At 31.5% G+C, this 20,393-nt stretch overlaps 2 protein-coding genes across 11 annotated transcripts in view; one reads left to right on the top strand and one right to left on the bottom strand.

Annotated features, from left to right (window-relative positions):
• Nucleotides 1-20,393, top strand: part of Fife (regulating synaptic membrane exocytosis protein fife) — a 150,420-nt gene that overhangs the window by 71,520 nt on the left and 58,507 nt on the right. For all 9 annotated transcript variants that reach the window (XR_012047184.1, XR_012047185.1, XM_072897570.1 and 6 more), the window contains 3 exons: nt 2,430-2,637; nt 14,459-14,634; nt 19,114-19,182. Coding sequence is in view for 7 of the 9 variants with exons in the window: in XM_072897570.1 (XP_072753671.1) it covers nt 2,430-2,637; nt 14,459-14,634; nt 19,114-19,182 (453 nt within the window). In the remaining 2 variants the exon portion in view is untranslated. The remainder of the gene's footprint in view (nt 1-2,429; nt 2,638-14,458; nt 14,635-19,113; nt 19,183-20,393) is intronic.
• The window catches only part of LOC140668513 (cytochrome c oxidase assembly factor 3, mitochondrial-like), a 136,976-nt gene that overhangs the window by 86,825 nt on the left and 29,758 nt on the right, over nt 1-20,393 (bottom strand). For both annotated transcript variants that reach the window (XM_072897577.1, XM_072897576.1), the window contains exon 2: nt 1,227-1,366. The gene's annotated coding sequence lies outside the window, so the exon portion shown is untranslated. The remainder of the gene's footprint in view (nt 1-1,226; nt 1,367-20,393) is intronic.

Raw genomic sequence — 20,393 nt, 5'->3', positions numbered from 1 at the left:
AGGAAACTTTGGCAACCTCTTCGATCCTGACAAAGATGCCGAAATTTCCAACTTCTACCTCGCTCCCTTCGTGAACTAACACAATACGTGCTGCGATTTCTCGCCATATTGCACGTTTACGAGTTATCGCAAACGGTATTCTCGACAAGTTAGAAATGGTTGCGCTCTAAGAGACCCTACGGGCGGCAAAGACAACCAAAAAGGATAATCTAATAGAGTAGCAGCGGCGATTGCTCGTTCGCATTGTTCCTTTTGTATCCGTAGCTTCCTCTGTTTCGCTGCAAATATAATTCTCTCCATTACGCGAATGCGTTTTATCTGACATTTTCACCCTCAAAGAGGTAAGCAACTTTGAAAGAAACGAATAAGCCAATTTTTGCTAAGCATATTTCGAATATACCCATGTGCGGTCTCGGTCTTTTCTGCCGCGAAAAATGTCAATGTGCAACAACGATGGAAATCCTTGTAGTGCATAGTGGTTTGAAGCCATGATTTCCAATTAACTACGCGATCCCTACTCGCCAACTACTCGTATCCCGAGAATTCATAATATAAAATATGTACATATTATATAGTTACATAATTTTGAGGTAAAATTCCTTTATGAAAATTTCACGTTATCAAATTGTTGGCAACTGTGTAATATGTAGTGTCGGTGCTTGTCGAGAATAATATTAAAATTTCCCGTAGGAAACAGCTTTAAATAGCGTCTGCGCAAAACTAGTTACAGAATATCCATTTTCATGCATTCAATTCAATCGCGTCTGTTGGGAACGTGTGTGTCGCGGATCCTGAGATGACTGTGTAACTTTAATACTCCGCGTGCATATTGCCAGTCTGCGTGATCGGAAGCGCCAACCAACTCAACATGGAAATTCAACCTTTTTCTCTCCCCCCCCCCCGCCGCTATCTCTCTCTCTCTCTCTCTTCCTCGTTTCCCGCGTCAAAAGGTCGTGCATATATATAGAATCAAACTCAACTTGCAGTGAACTTCCTGTGAAAACTATTTCCGATGCGTCACGAAGTGGCGTACGAACGTAACGCGATTTTTAAAGCCATCTGTACTCATAAACGTACGCGTCGATCGATCTTCGAATATTTTTTAAATCTACCGAGTTCGATGTTTTATACTTTCAATATGCGATACTCAGCCCGATGTGACGCGGTTTTCCACGCGTCTGCAGTCAAGCGCACGAGTCAATATTAAATAAAAAGATGAAACAAACCTTGACCAGTAGACCCGAGCTCTGCATGTTGATCAGAAAACCATGTGAGAAATTTCCTTTCCGAGAAACACGATGGTGGCACAAGAAAATATATTGTCGTGACAATTTAAAAGCGCAGGATGTGTGCAGCAGTATAGGTCCTAAAAAGAAAACAATCATTTTTCAGTGTTTTTGAATAAAAATTTAATTAACAAGTTCTTGTTGTATATTTTTAATGTTTAATATTAAAAAATTTGATAATCCGTATTAAAGTTTCTTAAAAATGTGTTTCAAATAAGATGAAATAAAATAAAAAGTTAAAACGACAAAGAATAAGATTTGATTATCTGCTCTTCCAATCGAAAGATTAAATTCATTGTTTAATTTAAAAATTGTTTAGTTTTTATTTCTCCTTTTTCCTTAACTCTCAGAGTTAAAACACAAATATTATTTTAACTGTGATATCAGCAATCAAGCAAAAATGTATTCTTTACATAATGTGACCTATGTTGGTTTCTCCAGAAGCCAATAGCTGAATTCTCTCTGTGTTATAGAGAAAAATAACATTGACACTTTGAATAGCGTTGCACTTCAATATGGAAACACTATGACTATTTTATTTCTTTGAAATGCATTATATTTAATTTTTTTAGGGTCTGTATGTTATCGAATCAAATAAGTATTTCAATATTTCAATGTCAGTTTGACTTTTTCTCGCATGTATATTTTTCAAATAAAATAAATAAAATACTGTGCACATAAAATAAATACGTAAAATTCATGTCTTCAAATAAAAATAATTATATAGACTAAAAATACACGATATACACACAATTACATTTGTTGATAACAATAATTAGTAAAACTACTTTTATAAAAAAAAGTTTTTTTAAAAAAGTATGTACATACATATATGACATTTTATCGAGGCATTTATATTCATAAAAATTAATAATTTTTCTTACTTTTTTGATATATAAAAATGATGACAATATTTAAGAAATAATTTGAAAATATATATATAATCTAATAATTCCTACCATTTAATTTAATTTTATTAAATTCATATATTATTTTCTTTTTTTTTTTTTTTTTTTTAATTTTACCATCTACTAGCGATTTATTCAAGCCGATATATTCGCGTTATAACGCAAAGTCGCATTAGATATTTCAAGTATAATGTAGTTGACCTGAAAACGTCTTTAATCATCTGCTTCCTCGCAGGCGCTCGAGAACCTGAAGAACGACCCGTAACGCGCAGGTCTTCCTTCCGCGCTGTAAAGCCGGTGATGCCCTACGAGGTCGCAGCCGACGACGAGAAGATGATTAAGCTAGACTCGTCAACCGCACCTGCAGTGGCACCGCCTGCAGTGCCCCAGCCCGTTCTTGTACCCGACGAGGAAAGACGTAATCGGCGAAGGGGCTCCCAATTGTAAGTTATCAATGGTGCTATTATATCTCATCAAGATTTATCATGCTACCCGTAGATTTGTTACTTATAATAATGAAAGCGAAATGAAATTTATACTCTCATTCAGGAAATTCCAACTGTACTTTGTTTGAAATAGCATCAAGCCATATTTGAGATTTTTGTCGCAATTCAACTTGACGTTCATTAAATTAGCTAATCTTCCTCGCAAAATTGCTTCTCACCTCTTATTGAGGTATTTTTTGTTTAAATTTTTATAATCATTGAATAGTTACGACATGTATTTGAATCTGTTTCGTGCAAAATTATTCATTATTTCATTTAGTAAATTTAAAATTTGTATATTATGTGTATATAATGTTACATATTCAAGTTTGAATAAATTATATAATATAAATATCGTATACATGTATCTCATTAATGTAGTGTGATGAAACAGATAATGTGATTAAATATATAATTAATTTTGAGTTTCAATGTTAATTGTTGCATTATATAAACGTACATAAACATGATATATTTATTATTTTAATTAATCGAAAATTAATGATTCTATATAGTGTTTGAAATAATTTTCAGCAAATTTACATTTGTTACTTTTCGGCTTTCTCTTGCAAGAAAAATGTACCCAATTTGCGTGCTTAATTTCAAACTTCTATATATTTACTTGTTTTCTAACTTTTCATGACACTAAAGTTTTGATGCCGAGACATTTCGTCCACGCTTTGAGAGAGTAATTTAAACTTTTGCACTTGCTGTGTCATCGAAAGATGTGAAAGTGAAGTTATATTTGGATAGGAGGAGACAGAAAATGTTCCCTATTTTATATAACAATAACAATAAATAATTATTTGACAAAAACATGAAAATACATACATAAACATTTTTTTTAAGAACAAACAAGTGTAACAATTTTCCCAAATTGAATCGATCATTTACTGTATAAATTATATTTCTAAATAAATTTTTCTAAAAATATAAATTACATTCTACAAATATATATTTAGATTATTAAAAGTATTTGTGAAAAATTATTATTAACGTTTTTGTCTTTCAAAAGTTATCAAATATTCCTCTTCAATTATGTTTATTTAAATTTACATTCAAAACTTTATTATTAGATAAATCAGTTATAGTTCTAATATAATTTTAATAAAATTGGTTTTATGGAAAACGCGTGGAGAAAACGAGAATTTTTTGAATTGACACGAATATCTAGAATCTAAAGTTGCATATTTCAGAATAAATTTATCGTTAAACTATTTCTTAAACAATTGTACATCCGCGAAGTTTATACAATCCGCAAATATATTACTAGATTATATTAATCTTATTATAAAAGAAACAACTTAAAGTATTCAATGCATACAAACTATCTCTTGATAAGATATCTCTTGAGAATCTCTTTACTGAAACTCTCAAAATGTTGATTTTCCATTTCAATACTTCTTGACATGAAATGGAAATCTTGATATATGTATGTATATCGGTATATATGTATAAGCGGTTATGAAATATTTTTCAGATTTTAAAACAAGATAACGCCTATCGTGCAATCTACTTTTGAAAAAAAAACATGTTATCGTGTTTACATCTCATTAAAGTTCTTTTATATCAATAGTTTAAATTAAGTAAATCTATTTTAGCGATTCTAATTTCTTATAATCTTATTAACTAAATTATCTTATTAAATACATAGATAAACAGAGAAAATTATGATTTTAATGAAATTTTACACACATGTAAAAGAGACAAATAGATGAATTTAAAAATTTTCAATTGCTGGCAAAAAACGAATCTAACAATAAGGGATGAAACTCTTCATATATAAAACGAGTTGCTTTTATTTTCTCGATATATCTCGAAATTATTATTCAAAATTTCAAAAAATGTTTTATACATAAGTTTTATGATAAAAACACTTTTATCTAATTACGTTAATAAAATTTTAAAAAATAAGTTTTGAAAAAAAATTGAAATTAAAAAATTATTTTTCAAAATGTTATTAATGTCGTTAAATAAAAGTAATTTTACTATAAAAAACTTTTGTATAAAATATTTTTTGATATCTTGAATAATTTTTGAGATATATCAAGAAAATAAAAAACCGTTTTATAAAAATAGTTTTCCTTGGAATCATTTTAAACAGCAAATTGACTGGAAATTTCTAAATTCATCTATTTGCTTACCCTACATGTGTCAATCATTAAAATTAGAATTTTCAAGTTTGAGAGATTTCCTTGTTAACTAAACTTACAGCGTTAACGACAAGTTTTAAGCATCTTTGTTTTCAATCAATGATGTATTTGCATTGACGAAAGAATATTTATGTAGATATAATATAGAATTGAACGTTTTTTTCTTAACCATTAGCGAAAATGAGAATGGGTTTACTATCCTTTTCTCCCGCCTCCGTGATTTACCCCCGCGTATAGTTACTTTCTCTTTATTTTTCCCGACGGAACGGCGTGCAACGTATGTTGTATAAACGCGTATACGTGAATTGCAAGCAAGAAGTCGAGGGGATCGCAAACAGGGAAGTTTGCTACTAGAGAAATAATTAATGCCTCCCACCTTATCCTTCTCCTTCTTCTCTCTCCTAGTCTTCGTTAAGTGCGCGCATTTACTCGTGTGCGAGCATCTGCGGTTCTCGCCAAAGTCGAGTTCTAAACTGTTACAATTTCAGCGAGCTTAATTCTCTACGCTGTAACGATTACTTGAAAATATGCAGCACGACAAGCTCGCGATATTAACTGGTCGAAAAACTTGTGCTTGTATGAAGTGCGATACTCAAGATGGATAATACAATAAAATTACATGAATTTCAAACATACTCGAATGACAATTTCGCGCCTAAAATTTGTGTTAAATTAAAATTGTTCTCAAACAATAAATTTGTTTCTTTTTCTATTTACATTCTATTTATACCTTTTTCTTTAAGAATGAATACCTTAAAACATAATCTCGCTCTTAATATATCAAAGAGATTTAATATTGTTTATCCAATGCTCTAATTAATTTATCATTATAATTATAATGATACATTATAATTATACATATGTTAGAAAATCATTTCTTTTATTGGCTATCAAGACCTGAACTCTTCAGTGGATTCAATGACTATGGTAACAATCTTCATTCTTCACTGTTCTCAATGAAAAGAACGGTCAAAGGTCTAACACTGAGGGTAAAAAAGTATCATCCTTCAGACATTACGCTTATTAAAGGAAGGGTCTGGAGGATGTTTAACAAAAGGGTCGTGCGTTACGTGATGTATTGCCTTTGTCAAAATTGGCTTATACCGCATGATCCCTCGTCTTTCTATCGGTCGAGTGAAAAACTCCGCTCATAATTGACACGTATTCGTACGTTAAGGTAATTATTATTAAAAATTAAAACTTTAGCATACATCAATTCTTCATATTAATTCCTTAATTATATATTTTGGACAAAATTAAGGTGCGAATAAACTAAAATATTTTTTCCATAATTTTTTGCAAAGATAAAAGAGATTTAAATTAACAGTAGACATATTAATGATTTTAATATTTAAAAAATATACATGATTTAATTTTTAAAAGAAGGAAAAAAAATTATAATAATAAACGATAACGTTTTAATTATTGTAAATATTTGTTATATCTCCGATTGTTATCTCTTTTTGTTAAGTAACCTTTCACAACTTTTTTTTTTTAAAACGCGAGGCTCTCTGAAGTTTTCCTATAAATTAATTCGCTTATCCACTAAACACTAGTTTTACACTGTTAAACCTAGAAGGAATGCACTAAACATAGCTCATGTAATTTAATCTGGTAAACGAAGCGCACATACGAAGCTTCCCAAATACCAATCCGTTTTTATACGCTTTCAAAAAGGGTCGTTGATTATTTGCAACCGATCAATGTATACTATCTTAAAGCGGCACTATTCGTTGACCTCAATTTCGAGGCAACGCCGCGGGTTGCTAAATCGAGAGAGACGAGAGAAGAGAGAAAGAGAGAGAGTAGCTATGTTACTAGAATTAAAACAACTTCTCGATTTTCCCTCTTGACTTATTTCGGCTTATAGCGGCCAAACATGACGGCACTGTGAAGAGAACAGCGTTAGAATAGAAGCGGCACTTGCGCTTTAATATGGCCTTGCTGCACAACGTCGAAATTCGGTCGTGCTTCGAATGCTTACATCGGACGATCCATGCGCCGCGCCAACCACGACCTAGGTATCGTCGTTTGGTAGACCGCCGGAAATCAGGGTAAATCGTCTCGGTAATTTTGTCAAATATCGCACGTCTTAACTGGCATACTTTCGACTACTGCCGGTTTCAACCCACCTCACGTATTACGTAAAGTTGGAGAGCTCGTCTTTCTCTCTTTTTTTTCTTTCTTTTCTGATGATCGCTTTAAAAACTCAATTCTACAGCAAGAATATGCTTTATTTTCGGGCGATAATATTTGCAGTTTTTATAATATTAAAAGTTATTTAGATTTATTAATTTTTTATGTATATATCATTTCTAAATTCGTAATATTTAAAAAATATTTAAGAGATCTAATAAATAGATGATACAATTTTTTTTCAGATTGCTGGTCTATATCATGACAACTGCAATATTTAAAAAAAAATTGCTTTGTTATATCTATATCGAACAGATCGAAATAGTAACAAATGTAATTTTTCCACCGAATACTTTTGAGAAAAATATTGAAAAACATTTCAAGTTATGCTTTATTAATTTTAACAATGTAAGTAATTTACGAATATTTGAATAAAAGATATTTATATTGAGAGAGTGAAAGAGAGAGAGAAAAACAAATAATAGTTTATACTTGCCTCTCTTTTCCAACAAAATTTCAAAACACAACAGTAAAAGTTTTAATTTTCGTTCATTTACTGTCAGGATTAACAAAATTCCACTTTTTCTTTTTTTTTTTTTTTTTTTTTTTTTAATAAAATCCATGCCAGTGATAAAAAGTAGTATTTTCCGGAAAAAACCGGCAAAAACTGGTATTTTCTATTAAAAATGTTAAAATAAATAGAAAACTTTTTTGATATTCGTCAATTGAGATATTTTTTAATTTAAGCTTTATCCAAAATAAAATCGGTAATAGATTAGGAATTGCGTAGCAAATAAATTTCTTTTGAAAATAAAAGATATCGAAAAGTGAACGCGAACCAGGTCTATATTGCTAAAAATATTGAATTCTGTTATTATTACATTTTTTTATTAAACTAAAAAATTTAAAAATTGTTAAAAAATTAAATAGGAACAATTATATTTTCAAAGTATTTGTTTTAAAAATTTCACATATTAATTTGAATTCAAAACGACTTTATTATTATATTGATTTTATTTTTTTAAATTATTATAATTGATATATGGTAATTAGAGATTTATTAATATAATTAAAGCAAAAATATCTTTCTGCATAAAATTATATAAATATATTTTAATATTACATATTATTTTTATAATTTTTGCCAATTTATTGAATAAAATCCGGAATAGTAAAAATCAAAATTTACCCTGGCTTTTTTCATTCTCTTGACTTTTCCGACCATGCTTACAGCGTATCCGTGCAATTATTACATATCCAATATTTCATATAGTTGCGCGACTGTAATAATTTTTTAATCCCAAAACTTTTAATTCTCTTTTACGAAACTGCAATTTTAAATAATTTTCTTGTTTCATTATTCTATATCCAATTCGCTGTGACCCAAATTTCCCTCGTGTTTAAATATTATAGCTTTAATCGCTATAATATAGAAACTAGTCTATAATTTATCGCGTTTCGCGAAACTTGCTTAATCCTAGCTGGGTGACGAAATTTATATGATTGGTTTACACAACATGCAAACGTGCAACATGTAATCGCAACATCTTTACACTTCTCTAAATTGTTTCATGAATTGCAAATAATTTTACTCTTCGAGATAGATGCGTAATACATGAAAATATGCCAAATATGTAGGATATAATAAATTTGATTTGTTTTTATTAATAATATGCTTTTCGTGTTTTCTCTCTTCATCTCTCAAATCAAAACTGCATACAACTCTTAATAACGCTAAATGCGTGCAGTAAAACAAAATTCTACTTTTTTGTAAATTCTCGACCGAGTGTTGCAATCGATATCGTTACGCAGCTCATTCTTATTCGACGAAACGGCTAGGAAAAGCTTTTATTCAGCTGGAGTTCGTGATGGCACTGTGCAATTAAGCGATTCTCCTTCCTTCAAAGAGCGACTATGAGCCGCGATGAAAAGAACGAGAAGAATCTCATAAAGGGATATGATCTTGTAAATTTCCCTCTACCAACCCTCGGCCAACCCGCACACAAAATCGAGGAACGAAGAAAGAGAGAAAAAAAGAGAAATCTCTTCCAAAGCTGACATGTGACATTGCATTTGATCGTAAAATTTGATCTGAATGCAATACGGCTTCCTATATCTATAGCAGATGACAAAAAAAAAAAAAAAAAAAAAAAAAAAATAGATTTTAACAGAAATCTAACGAGAAGCACATATATGTTCACTTCTACGATCAAATGTCAAAAAAAATTTAGATATATTTAATATTACTTTAATTGCAATCCACATTCTTTAAAATTATCCTCTTTAATTCTATTCATTTATTTCTCATCTGTTAGCTTTCTCACGCTTATCTGGCTTAAATTTTATACAACGGTTATATTATCGTATATATTAAAACTAACCACTGAAAATTTTTCCTAATTATCATACACACACACACACACACACACACACACACACACACACACTCTCTCTCTCTCTCTCTCTCTCTCTCTCTCTCGTGCTTGCCAATTTATTTACAATGCATATTCATGCTTTGATTTCAATCTACATTTTAAGAAAAGAATATACGTTTGGAATTTAATTTGAGTTGAGGGCACGCTTTTACCAGGAAATTCCGTTTTCTAAAGGTTAATGGCGACGAACGTAAAAGGACAGGAAGCCAAAAATGTGAACGGAAAATAGAAACGCAAGTTATATACGTCACAACGACTACGCTCTCTCTTTGAATCTAACTGGTACATTTCATTCTTTCTATCGAATCCTCCTTTATATATTAAAAAAATTAACTTATTTATACTGCCTCTACACAATTATATGAGAGTAAAATTTTAGAAAAATTTCTAAATGAAAAGATCTAAATTACTGTTAATTACGAAAACTAGGAAGATTAATTTATATTTGATTAATACTGCAATTAAAACCTGCAAATAACTTTAATCGTGACTAAAGATAATATAACTTACAATAAGATATCATCTATATCAGATGATTCGGAATCTATGATATTTTGGCACACAAATTACAAATGAAGAAAAAATATAGCTTCCTAATTGGTAATATATTGCAAGAAAAAAATTTATATATAAACGAAAGGAAAACTATATTGAAAATAAACTCCTACATATCGACGAAACGATTTAAAAAAGATATCTCGCAGAAATGAGAGAGAGATTTGCGCGGAAATCTTCACTAAAACGCACTTTTTATTCCATCGAAACATGAAGATTTGAAGGGAAAAGCAGATGCGTGATCGCACGCTACTTTTCAATCTCGATCTATGTCGAAATGTTTGCAAAAACGTTTCGCCGACGGGTGTAATATTTTTATTTCCACGAAATAAACGTCCTTAACATTCGACAAAGTCATGCGTTTAACGCAAGATTTTATAAAATCGACGGATTCACGTTTGAAAGGTTGATTGCTCGCGGCTAAAATCGCTTCTTGTCGATACCACACGAGTTCATATGATTGAACACGGTTATAGAAGGAAGAACTATCAATGCAAGATGAAAGGAGATCCATTCGCAGAGCAATCACGCCTTTATAGTCGCCGCTCGCTGTTAATAGCAGATTCTTTGACGAATCTCCGGTCAATTCTTTCGCGACAAAAATTAGATAAAGAGAATCTAATTTTAGTATTATTAAATATTGAAAATTGAAGGGTTCTCTCTTTAACTAACAATAAGTCTATTTAAGAACTAATCTCCGTAACATGAATATAGAAGACAAATCTCATTTCCAATTCAAGTAGTTGATGTGAATTCGAGTAGTTGATTGTAAAATCTTCCACTTATTTTTTTTTTTTTAAACAATTTATAAAAATAATATATTAAAAATTTCTTTTTGTAATATACATATATATTTTTCTTGCATCACTCGTGCGTCGACTGTAATAAACAGAAGAGAAAACGCCGCGGAGAATTGACCTTCTTTCCATAATTATATTCCGTATTCCGGGGCACAACGATGGTTGCAAGTTATACTTCAAAGAGAGACTCAGAATGCAATTACGAATGTCCCGAAAACAATAAGACACGGAGGAGAAGAGCTGATAAAATGCGAAATAACGAAGGAAATTTTTCAATATCATGGTAAAGCTATTGTGCTATGTAACGGAATACAATTAACTAAAAAAAAAAAAAAAAAAAAAAAAAAGTACAATTAACAAAGAGCGTAAAAGTCACGTCGATAAAGTATTACTTCATACGTATGTGTATATATATATATATATATAGTGATCTTTCTCTCGCATTTCCATCTCTTCGAAAACAATCAACGATGAACGTGCCGTGATCGTGAAATTATGCATCTCAGGGGAAGCGGAAACGCTTTTGGAACACTCGAGACTCGTTAAAAGTTGCACGGCTCGTTTGAAATCTGTCTTATTCGCCTCGGCGTTCGCGTCGCTTTTTTACTTCTTTTGCTCGAAGGGGGAGGGATTTTTCCGCGATGCGCATAAAAATGCGAAATGATAAGCCCAGCGCTGCGGGGCACGCGCTGCCGCGGCCGTCAGCGAAATTGCAAGTTTCAATTTGCGAGAGAAAATGGGAGGATACGGCGAGGCAGTTGCATCAACGTCATACACACCGAGAGGATATCGTCTGTTTTTAATGCAGCGTAGCCGCGGGGTTTGCAGACAATCGTTTGCGTATAATCGGCTCACAACCAACTTATGAATTTTTATTTATTGCGAGAAGCGATGCGGTAACTTTCCGCTCCGTTACTTCGAAAGTAGAACGCGATACAGACGTGTATGTTCCTTCAACTCGCCTTCTTATTCTTCAAGATATCTCTTGTGGTTCTCGGGCGAGTCAGACTCGACCCTTTTGCAAAAGCGACCGTCGAGACCGCGCGGTCACGTTTTCCTGGTAAAGTGAACTTTGGAGAAATTCCTCCAAAAAAACCAGTTAAAGTCACTATACGAATAAATTGGATAATAACTTAGTATAAATTTTTCAGTAGAAGTTATGTTATGTTTTATGTTATATGATATATTATATTAGATTTAATAATATTGTAAGAGATATGAACGGGTATGGATGGATGAATGAAAATTTTTTGTAACCACCAAACAAGTCCCTTCTTGGCAGAAGCTGAAGAAATAAATAGATTTACATAGTATACATTTTTCAGTCTAAATTTTCTGTACCTAAATTTTAATGAGAATTCAACACTAGTATTACGATATTTCTTCACATATTAAAAAATGTCAGAAATTTGCAAATTTATACAGCTCCAATTAAAATCATTAAGTAAATATACACACATCACTCGTGCTTCTTACTTCGTAAATACAAAATCTGTACATGAACTTTAACCTTTATACTTCTTTATCCATTCCCTTTATTTATTCTGTTTCCAATCAAACTGTTTACCGCGAAAATAGAACTCTATTGGTATTCTTCGTCGTTAGTTTATAACGAGTGCTCTCGTCGTAACTATCTGAAATTTCTCCTCTACATGGACAACTTTGCAAGATTATGTCGGAAACTTTCGATATGATGCACACTGAGTGCTTCGCATATGGTAAACTGTTTGATGTGCACCGGTGTTTCGATGCTTCTCTCTTGGCATATGTTTATATACCGACCCGAATATGTTTATATTTGTATCTCACGTTTTACGTCAAGTTAGTTATTTATTAATTGATCCTCTTGAAAAGCTATATCCGTAAAACAAAATTTTTCAAATAAATATAAGAAAAAGATTATTTTCAGAGAAATTTGAAAGATGAAACTCCCTATTCGATACATAAAATATGTTTAATTTAATATATATTATATTATTATCGTATAAAATTATTTTTGCAAAATGTTTAAAAAAAATATTATTCTTAGAGAAAAATCTTGAACATATCGGTTTTTGAAGAGACTTAAATTCCGAAAAAGTTTAGATGTAGTTGAAGTTTTACATCTTATACATGAAAATCGCAAGCACAAGTTATTTTGCGAATTAAAAATCTGAGCTTCGCGTTTAGCGTTAAATGTATCCGACGAAATCCGAAAAGCTACTGGCCGTTTTTGCGTGGGATGAAATGGTAGTTACGGCAGTCGTGACTACTTTATGAAGCTCGAACGTAAGCTTCTTTAGCCTTTATAGCGCGGAATTAGGGTGGTAATTTGTGTCCATGGTATCACGCTGTGCGCGGGCGAATAAATTCATTGCTTGCTCGGCGGTGCTTATTGCACGAGGAACAGTTTAACGCAATTGTGGCTACGTTTGAAAGTCGCGTCGTAGTGTAAAAAAAATAAAAAATAAAAAATAAACTTAATTTTTCTTTGGTAAAGATGTCAGTAGCGAAACTGTATTTTTCATGTCGTCTTCGTTTGCCTTCCTTTCTCGTAAAGAAAATCTAATTTAAGATTTAACTTGTTTTATGTTATAAGTTAGAGGCATTTGATGAATTAAAGCATGACAAAGTCCAACTTTTTTATTACGTTCATGATCTTCTCTCGTAAAAAAGAAAGAGAAAAGTTTTTTTTTTTTTTTTTAGAAATTATAATAGAATAATATATGTGATATGTTGAGATATTTGAGATGGAAGATTAAATGATTGTAATAATGCTTTCATATTGCTTTTCTAATAATAATGATTTTAAAATAATACTTAAATCAAATTTTAAATGCAAAAAACTCATTTTCTTTAATCTACATTTTCAGTTATTTTTAATTCACTTTTCAGTTAAAATTACAAATAACTTTTCAGAAGCAAGATAAATTTTAATTACAGCATTCGATATAAATAAATTGTATATAAACGAAAGAGTAATTGCACTACTTCTTAAATCATTGAAAGTTTATTTTCAAGTCAACATGATTTCTTACCAATTTCATACCGTTTTAGCAAATAAAATAATATTTCTCTAAAGTCTATTATCGTAATTTTAACCGAGAAAGTTGAGAGTCAATATTGGCTGTAACATTTTTCACCTTTGCCCCGAGCATTGACGAAATTATTAATAAACTTATCTCAATTATTCTGAGATAGTTCAGTAATAACAAAACTTGCTTCAATATGAACGATCAATATCCATCTTGCGGCTTAAATTCGCAATAGTTCGCTTAACCTATATAATATACTTACTTATAATCGGTTGCTTAAATCGGCTTATATGCGGTTCACATAAAATGTATTTAGTTTTCTTTAGAAATAAAATTTTTAATTGTTGATCTAATAGCTCGCTAATATTTTTGTGATTTATTCACGTTGTTGACAGTATGCAAATGTCGACGATAAATTTTTTAAAACTAGAACATCGATAGAAAAATTGTATACATGTTTATATAAGAATATTTTGAATATATACTCAAAGTTTCTGAAAATAATTCTAATTTTAGTTTAGCCATTTAGACTATTTTAATTAGTTCTCTTGAATTTCAGATCACAATTAATTAAGCGTAGCAAAAATGAATGAGACGTCACAAAAAAATGTTATTCTACAATAAAAATTTTTTGAAAGATCTTTTCATGTTTCTAATCATGTTTGGTATTTTACATGTTATTTCAGACCTGACATAAACGCGATAAGGGCGTTAACATCAGCTCAACCAGGAGCGGTGAAAGGCGCCCCTCCAACAGCTGTTAGCAGAGTCGCAGCCGAAGAACGCGAATTGCCTAGACAGGGCAGTTTGGTCGATGGGGAGGGCATTAAGATCGTCATTCATGATGTTGACAGTGATCTTGGTAAGACTTACTATCGAAACTTTACTTTCGAAAAGATGCGTGCGTTTTTTGCCTCTAGTGATTAACTAATATCGTTGTTTTTTTTTTCATTTGAATAATGTCTCTCAAATATTCCTCTATAATTTTATACTCGACAAAAGTGAAAATATTCGTAGTATTATTAATTTTATAAAAGCATATTTTTAATGAATCGATATAGCAAAATGTAATTATCTTTTTCGCGCGTTTCATAAAAATAGTTCTTCCTTTAGTATTAGTTAATCGTGAATAAAAATAATTAAAGATACATAAGACTCGATTTTAATTATTTAATTTTTTACGGATAATTTCGTACTTTATTAAGGGAATATTGGGTACCCACAAACCGCAGGAATTTTTCACCACGAGTGCATAAATGTTAGTATTACGGAAAAAAATTGTAGGTGGGAAGAGAGTGCGTTTGATCGATCGAGCTTCAAGCTTACTGAGCAGTGATTCAATTCCGCGGGTAACACTGGTTTTAGTTAACACTGAGTTTTTTTCTATCCGGCAGCGGTGAAATTCTGTTAATTAGGAATCTGGAATTTAATTTCGGAGGTCATAATGGATCTCCACACTCGAATGTCGTGCCCAAGGTGTCATGTTCAAATACCATTTAATTTGCCTGGGGAAAACGAAACGGCCTGTCTCTTTGCCTAGAATAGTGCGACATTTGGGTTAATTAGAGTTGTGTGATACCTGATTCGAGCGCAATCGAACATTGTCCTCGATTTGCATATGCCTTGCGCGCGCGAGCTCTACTAGAATCCTATCTTCCTTAGAAGAAATGATATTATAATATATAATTGAGATGGTCGGAAAAATCTGCTCTGTAAATGAAGGATCTTTATATTTCACTTTACTTCATTTTTTATTAACGTAATATATTTGAGATAAAGTATATTTGTCTCTCTCATTATTGTAATAATTATGTGCAAAGGCTTTTTTCTTCTCAGTCCAATTTTAAAGACGTGACATTTTTCTTCAATTTATGACTATTGATAAATTTTTTGCGATATGTATTTATGTAGCTTTTTTAAATTAAGAACACTCTTTAATTTAAGAGAAAAAGAAGAGACAGTCTTGTCGTTCAATATGCATGTATATCGCGAAAGAATCTTACTCGAAAGTGTTTAGACCGTGTTCTGCCATTTGTTGCAAGGCGTGAATATTTTGTTTTTTTTTTTTTTTAATATATGAAATCTCGAATGTATAAATAGTTTATCTAAATTGACAAGTGTTTCTCTATTGTAAAAATTCAAAAATTTTTTTTATCATCATGTCACCAGTTGGTTCAACGTAGTATTTTCCCTGAGCGGATTAAAGAGCAAGGAACATCTTGATTAAAGCACGTTTTATATCCCTCTTATTTCTTCTCACGTTAGTTCTAGGTTTATATTATTGCAGATAACAATATAATTTTTGAATAATGATTATATAATATGCGAAACGTACATAATTTTTGCTACACATAGTCAACAGAATGATTTTATCACCATTAGCTGAGACTAACTTAGTTCGGTCACGATGCAGTACCTTTTTATTATAGCTGACCTAGTTTTTTTTAAGCCTTCTGATAAAAGCTTCCATCACGTTTAATTAAAATTAAAAGAAAATCATCTTTGAAGTTATTCAAATACTATTTTAATACACAGAGAAAGAAAGATTGATTTATAAATTTCACGAAATACGCGGAAATATATTTTTTCAGAAATCATACAAAATTTGTTTCATTAACAATTACATTTTAATTACATTACATTTATTAATAATAATTCTTATATATATAATAACGCAACTCTATGCTCGACATAAAGAGAGAATTAATGTGACTATTATACCAAATATTAATCATTTTACATTCATCAAATTTTTAGATCGTACATTATATAATCATTAATTGAAAAAAGATAGAAAATCAGAGAATCTATCGGAAATTATTTCACACGATAACGATATCGCATCACTTCGTCGCGTTTATAGAAAAATGACATCTGACAATTGAAAAGAACGCAAGAAGCACTTGGATGATTTCCAACGCGTATGGGTTTGTCGAAGATTTTATCGGGAGGCCAGTCGACACAGCGCATTTTCCTTCTCGTCGTGCGGGTCACCGAGTTACGACTGGCGGTTGGAAAAACGGATCGTTTCATTTTTCTCGCTCGAAAAGCGGCTATCCAACTGTAGGCCGTTATATCGATTGCACTGACGGCAGTTTATCGCGATTTGACACGACATGCGAGAGTCACGTGCGAATCGCGATCTGTCCACGTGTTCATTAACAGCATGTCGATCGAAAGGCGGATTACACCGTCGTCTGTCTCGATAAACTGTGATGCAACAAGCTGCGTACGAGAGGAAATGAGAAAAATAGTGAGAGCAATACTTTCTCCAGAGAAAGAGAGAGAAAGAAATAAAGAGAGAGAGAGAGAGAGAGAGAGAGAGAGAGAGAGCAGAGAGCCGAGAGGAAGTGCGAAGATAACCCTGTGTTAAAGTGATTGTATGTAATTTTACGATGCGCAAGTTTGCCGCTGCGACGACAGATAACACAGTTTGCACGAGAGAGCCGTTTGTTGAAACTGTTAGTGGGTCACGTAATTGATTTACGTCTCTAGGGGTGAGATACGGTCTACGCAACATCTCGTAAATTAAAGGAAATTCACACGAGTATGTGACAAAAATGTGCCGCAAACTAATCAGGTCGTATATTAATCATTAAATTTGTTTTTTATAAAATAAAAATGGTTCAATCTTATATTTATGTAATTTCGTTTAATTATATAGAATAAAAATATATTACAATTTAATAACTGCGATTTCGCTCTTTAAAAATACAATTGCAAATATACATTACTCTTTGTCATTGCCAATCAATTTTATCACCATGTATATATATATGTATATACGTAATTAAATATTAATATTATATGTATATATATGCATGAATTGTTAATTTTTAAATTTTTGTATAAGATATTACATCAAAAATGAAAAAGCTATGAAAAAAAAAGGATTAACACACACAGATATATTATATTAATATATTATATATATATTTAACAAATTTTTACCTTGGTAACACTTGGGAGAGTTCCAGTTTCTCATTTAAATAGTTATGGCCTTCGATTTATTTAATGTAGAAGATTAATTTTCTCGCCAACAAACGTATCATGATAACCGGCGGACGGAAAAGTGAAAAACATGGAAAGATAATCAAGCACTTTCCGTGCTAAGTAATCGCGCGGCATTCAAACTCTCACTGTACCCGAAGTTAACAAAGTTCACACAGAAGCGTGTTTCACGAGTTTTTTTTTTTTTTTTTTTTTTTTTTCATTTCAAATTAGACGGACTTGAAACGCAAAATATACAAGATTTAACAATTTCTTTATTCACGTTACAATTAAATGTTCCTTAAAATGTTTGTTTCTCCTTCCTTTTAAAATAATTATTCTTTGCTCTGCATAAAATATATAAAATATAATACATCCTCTTTGTACTTCTCATCTCCTTTTTATCTTTCTAAATATAAGTACCTGAATACATCTGCGTTTCGCGCGATTAAATATTCATTCATTTTCCCTTTGCCGCTTCGACAGGTCTATTCCTATTCCAAGCTTATCCGCGGGTCATCGGCGGGTCAATTTTTCAAAGCGGTTACGATGACGTGTCGAGATCGAACATAGATGGGATGCAATCGGGGTTAACGCCAAAATCGCCTTAACGCTACATCGAGCAGAAATCGTTGGGGTGCATTATAAAAAGGGAACTGCTCGAAAATCTCGATCATGATGTTCCTATCTCGCTTCGCCTTTTATAGTCGCCGTTACTTCTAACGTGTATTAAACAGAGATTCTCGCTGCCATGGCGAAATACATCGGATATTTTGATTAAACTCATTCCTCTGCAGAACAGTTTTTATCAGCGTATATGAAACGACAGACAGCTACGTACAATCTACGCGAGTAATAACGATAATTGTAACTGACAACGTTAAAAGAAATTTCGTTTCTTCGCGCAAAAGCAAATCCGTCACGTTGAAAAGCAATACGGGAAACAGCGTTGTTTCGCTAAATCACAGCTATTTTATGATACATCATGTTCTTTGTTCTATTTTACGGAATTAGATCAAGCTGTTATTTAATCTGTAACTTCAATTTATATTTCATTTTAAAATTGGAAAAAAAAACATGTCAGTTCTTTTTTTCTCTTTTCATATTTCACGAATTGAATTGAATTTTTAAACTAAATCTCACGATTACAGCTAAATCTTTTCTCTAACATGTTCCTATAGGTAGATATCTTCATACATTCGCGTATTATTATTTATACTCATTTTTTATTCATTATTATTAAATTTCACAGTTTACTTTCCTTGAATATTATTAATACATCAAAAGATGAAAGCTCGTTATATTTAAAGTTTTAACGAGATTAAATTTTCAGATTTATATTTTCTTTCAGCTCCACGGATGAATGCGAAGAGGAGAGTGAAGCTGAGAAGAGATCCGGTCATGGATAAAGGACACAGAAGTGAGTATAATTAGAGCACTGATTACTGCCATAATTGAAGCACCTTCGAGGCGTCCGAAACTTGAATTTCAAGAGTTTAAATTCGCTTTAGATTCTCGAACTTCTATCGATCGGCCAAAGTTCTTCAACACTGATATCGGTGATACGTATCGTTGATATCTACTACTGCGCGAACAATAATATAGTGTTTCATGTCGTCTCTTTAGTCTTGATTATTGACTTTTCGTCATGAATTACATTGAAACTTTCAACATTATTAGCACATCGGTCCATTGTGTTAACAATAGTATTCCCCGAGTAAATATAATTTCTTTTTTAACAATCTAACGTATGCACATATTCAAAAAGAAATTATTGATATTAAAATATTTAATATTGAAATAAAAAACTATTAAAGTATTTACTTGTATAATGTAATTGTACTTTGTCTTACATATTTATTCATAAAAAAAATTAATTTAGATTACTTGTTTTGTATACAAGTTATTCATCTATTTAGTTATATTTCGTATTTTTAAACAATCTATATCATTATTTTTTTCATCTTTTTTTTTTAAGATTGTCGTAATATTGCTGAGAAAAAGATTTAAATTTAAAAAAATGTGCAAAAACGATTTATAATAAAGTTAATGAAAATTTTAAGAATGAGATGACGTGACATATATATTGAAAGGAACTTGTTTGCAATAAAATAAAGAATTAAGAGAAAGTTTTGCCTAGTATAATAATAAACTAATCATAATAAAAACAACGGATAATTTTCTCAAGAAAAAGAAATGGTTATATTACGCAAAATAATCGCTGAAAGGAGTGCAACAGGTTCGGAAGATTTGGTACGATGATAATAATCGAGAGATTAACGAATTGTGAAGTACTTTGATAGAATCCAAGTTAATCAGCAGCCGGGACATTACGCGACACCATTAATCTTTCACCGCTCTGCGGAACTCTATCTCTCTCTCTTTGTCATCCTTTCTCTCGCGTCGTTTCCTCTTTGACTGTTTTCTCTCTCCTTCTCCCTCTTTCTTTCTCTCTTTTTCTCTCTCACGCCTTGTGTTTACCCTCCTCATCCATTGTCACTTTACACCTCGGTCTTTAGAACCTTTTATAGCCGTTCCATTGTGATGTCCCGTGTATCGCCCCACATTTACATTCTCCATGAATTATGTATTTTCGTTTTCATCTACACAGTCGAGAGCTTGATTTCAATA

Source organism: Anoplolepis gracilipes, chromosome 8 (assembly GCF_047496725.1).
Source record: "Anoplolepis gracilipes chromosome 8, ASM4749672v1, whole genome shotgun sequence".
Taxonomy (NCBI): Eukaryota; Metazoa; Arthropoda; class Insecta; order Hymenoptera; family Formicidae; genus Anoplolepis; species Anoplolepis gracilipes.
This window is presented reverse-complemented; position numbering and strand designations above follow the sequence as displayed.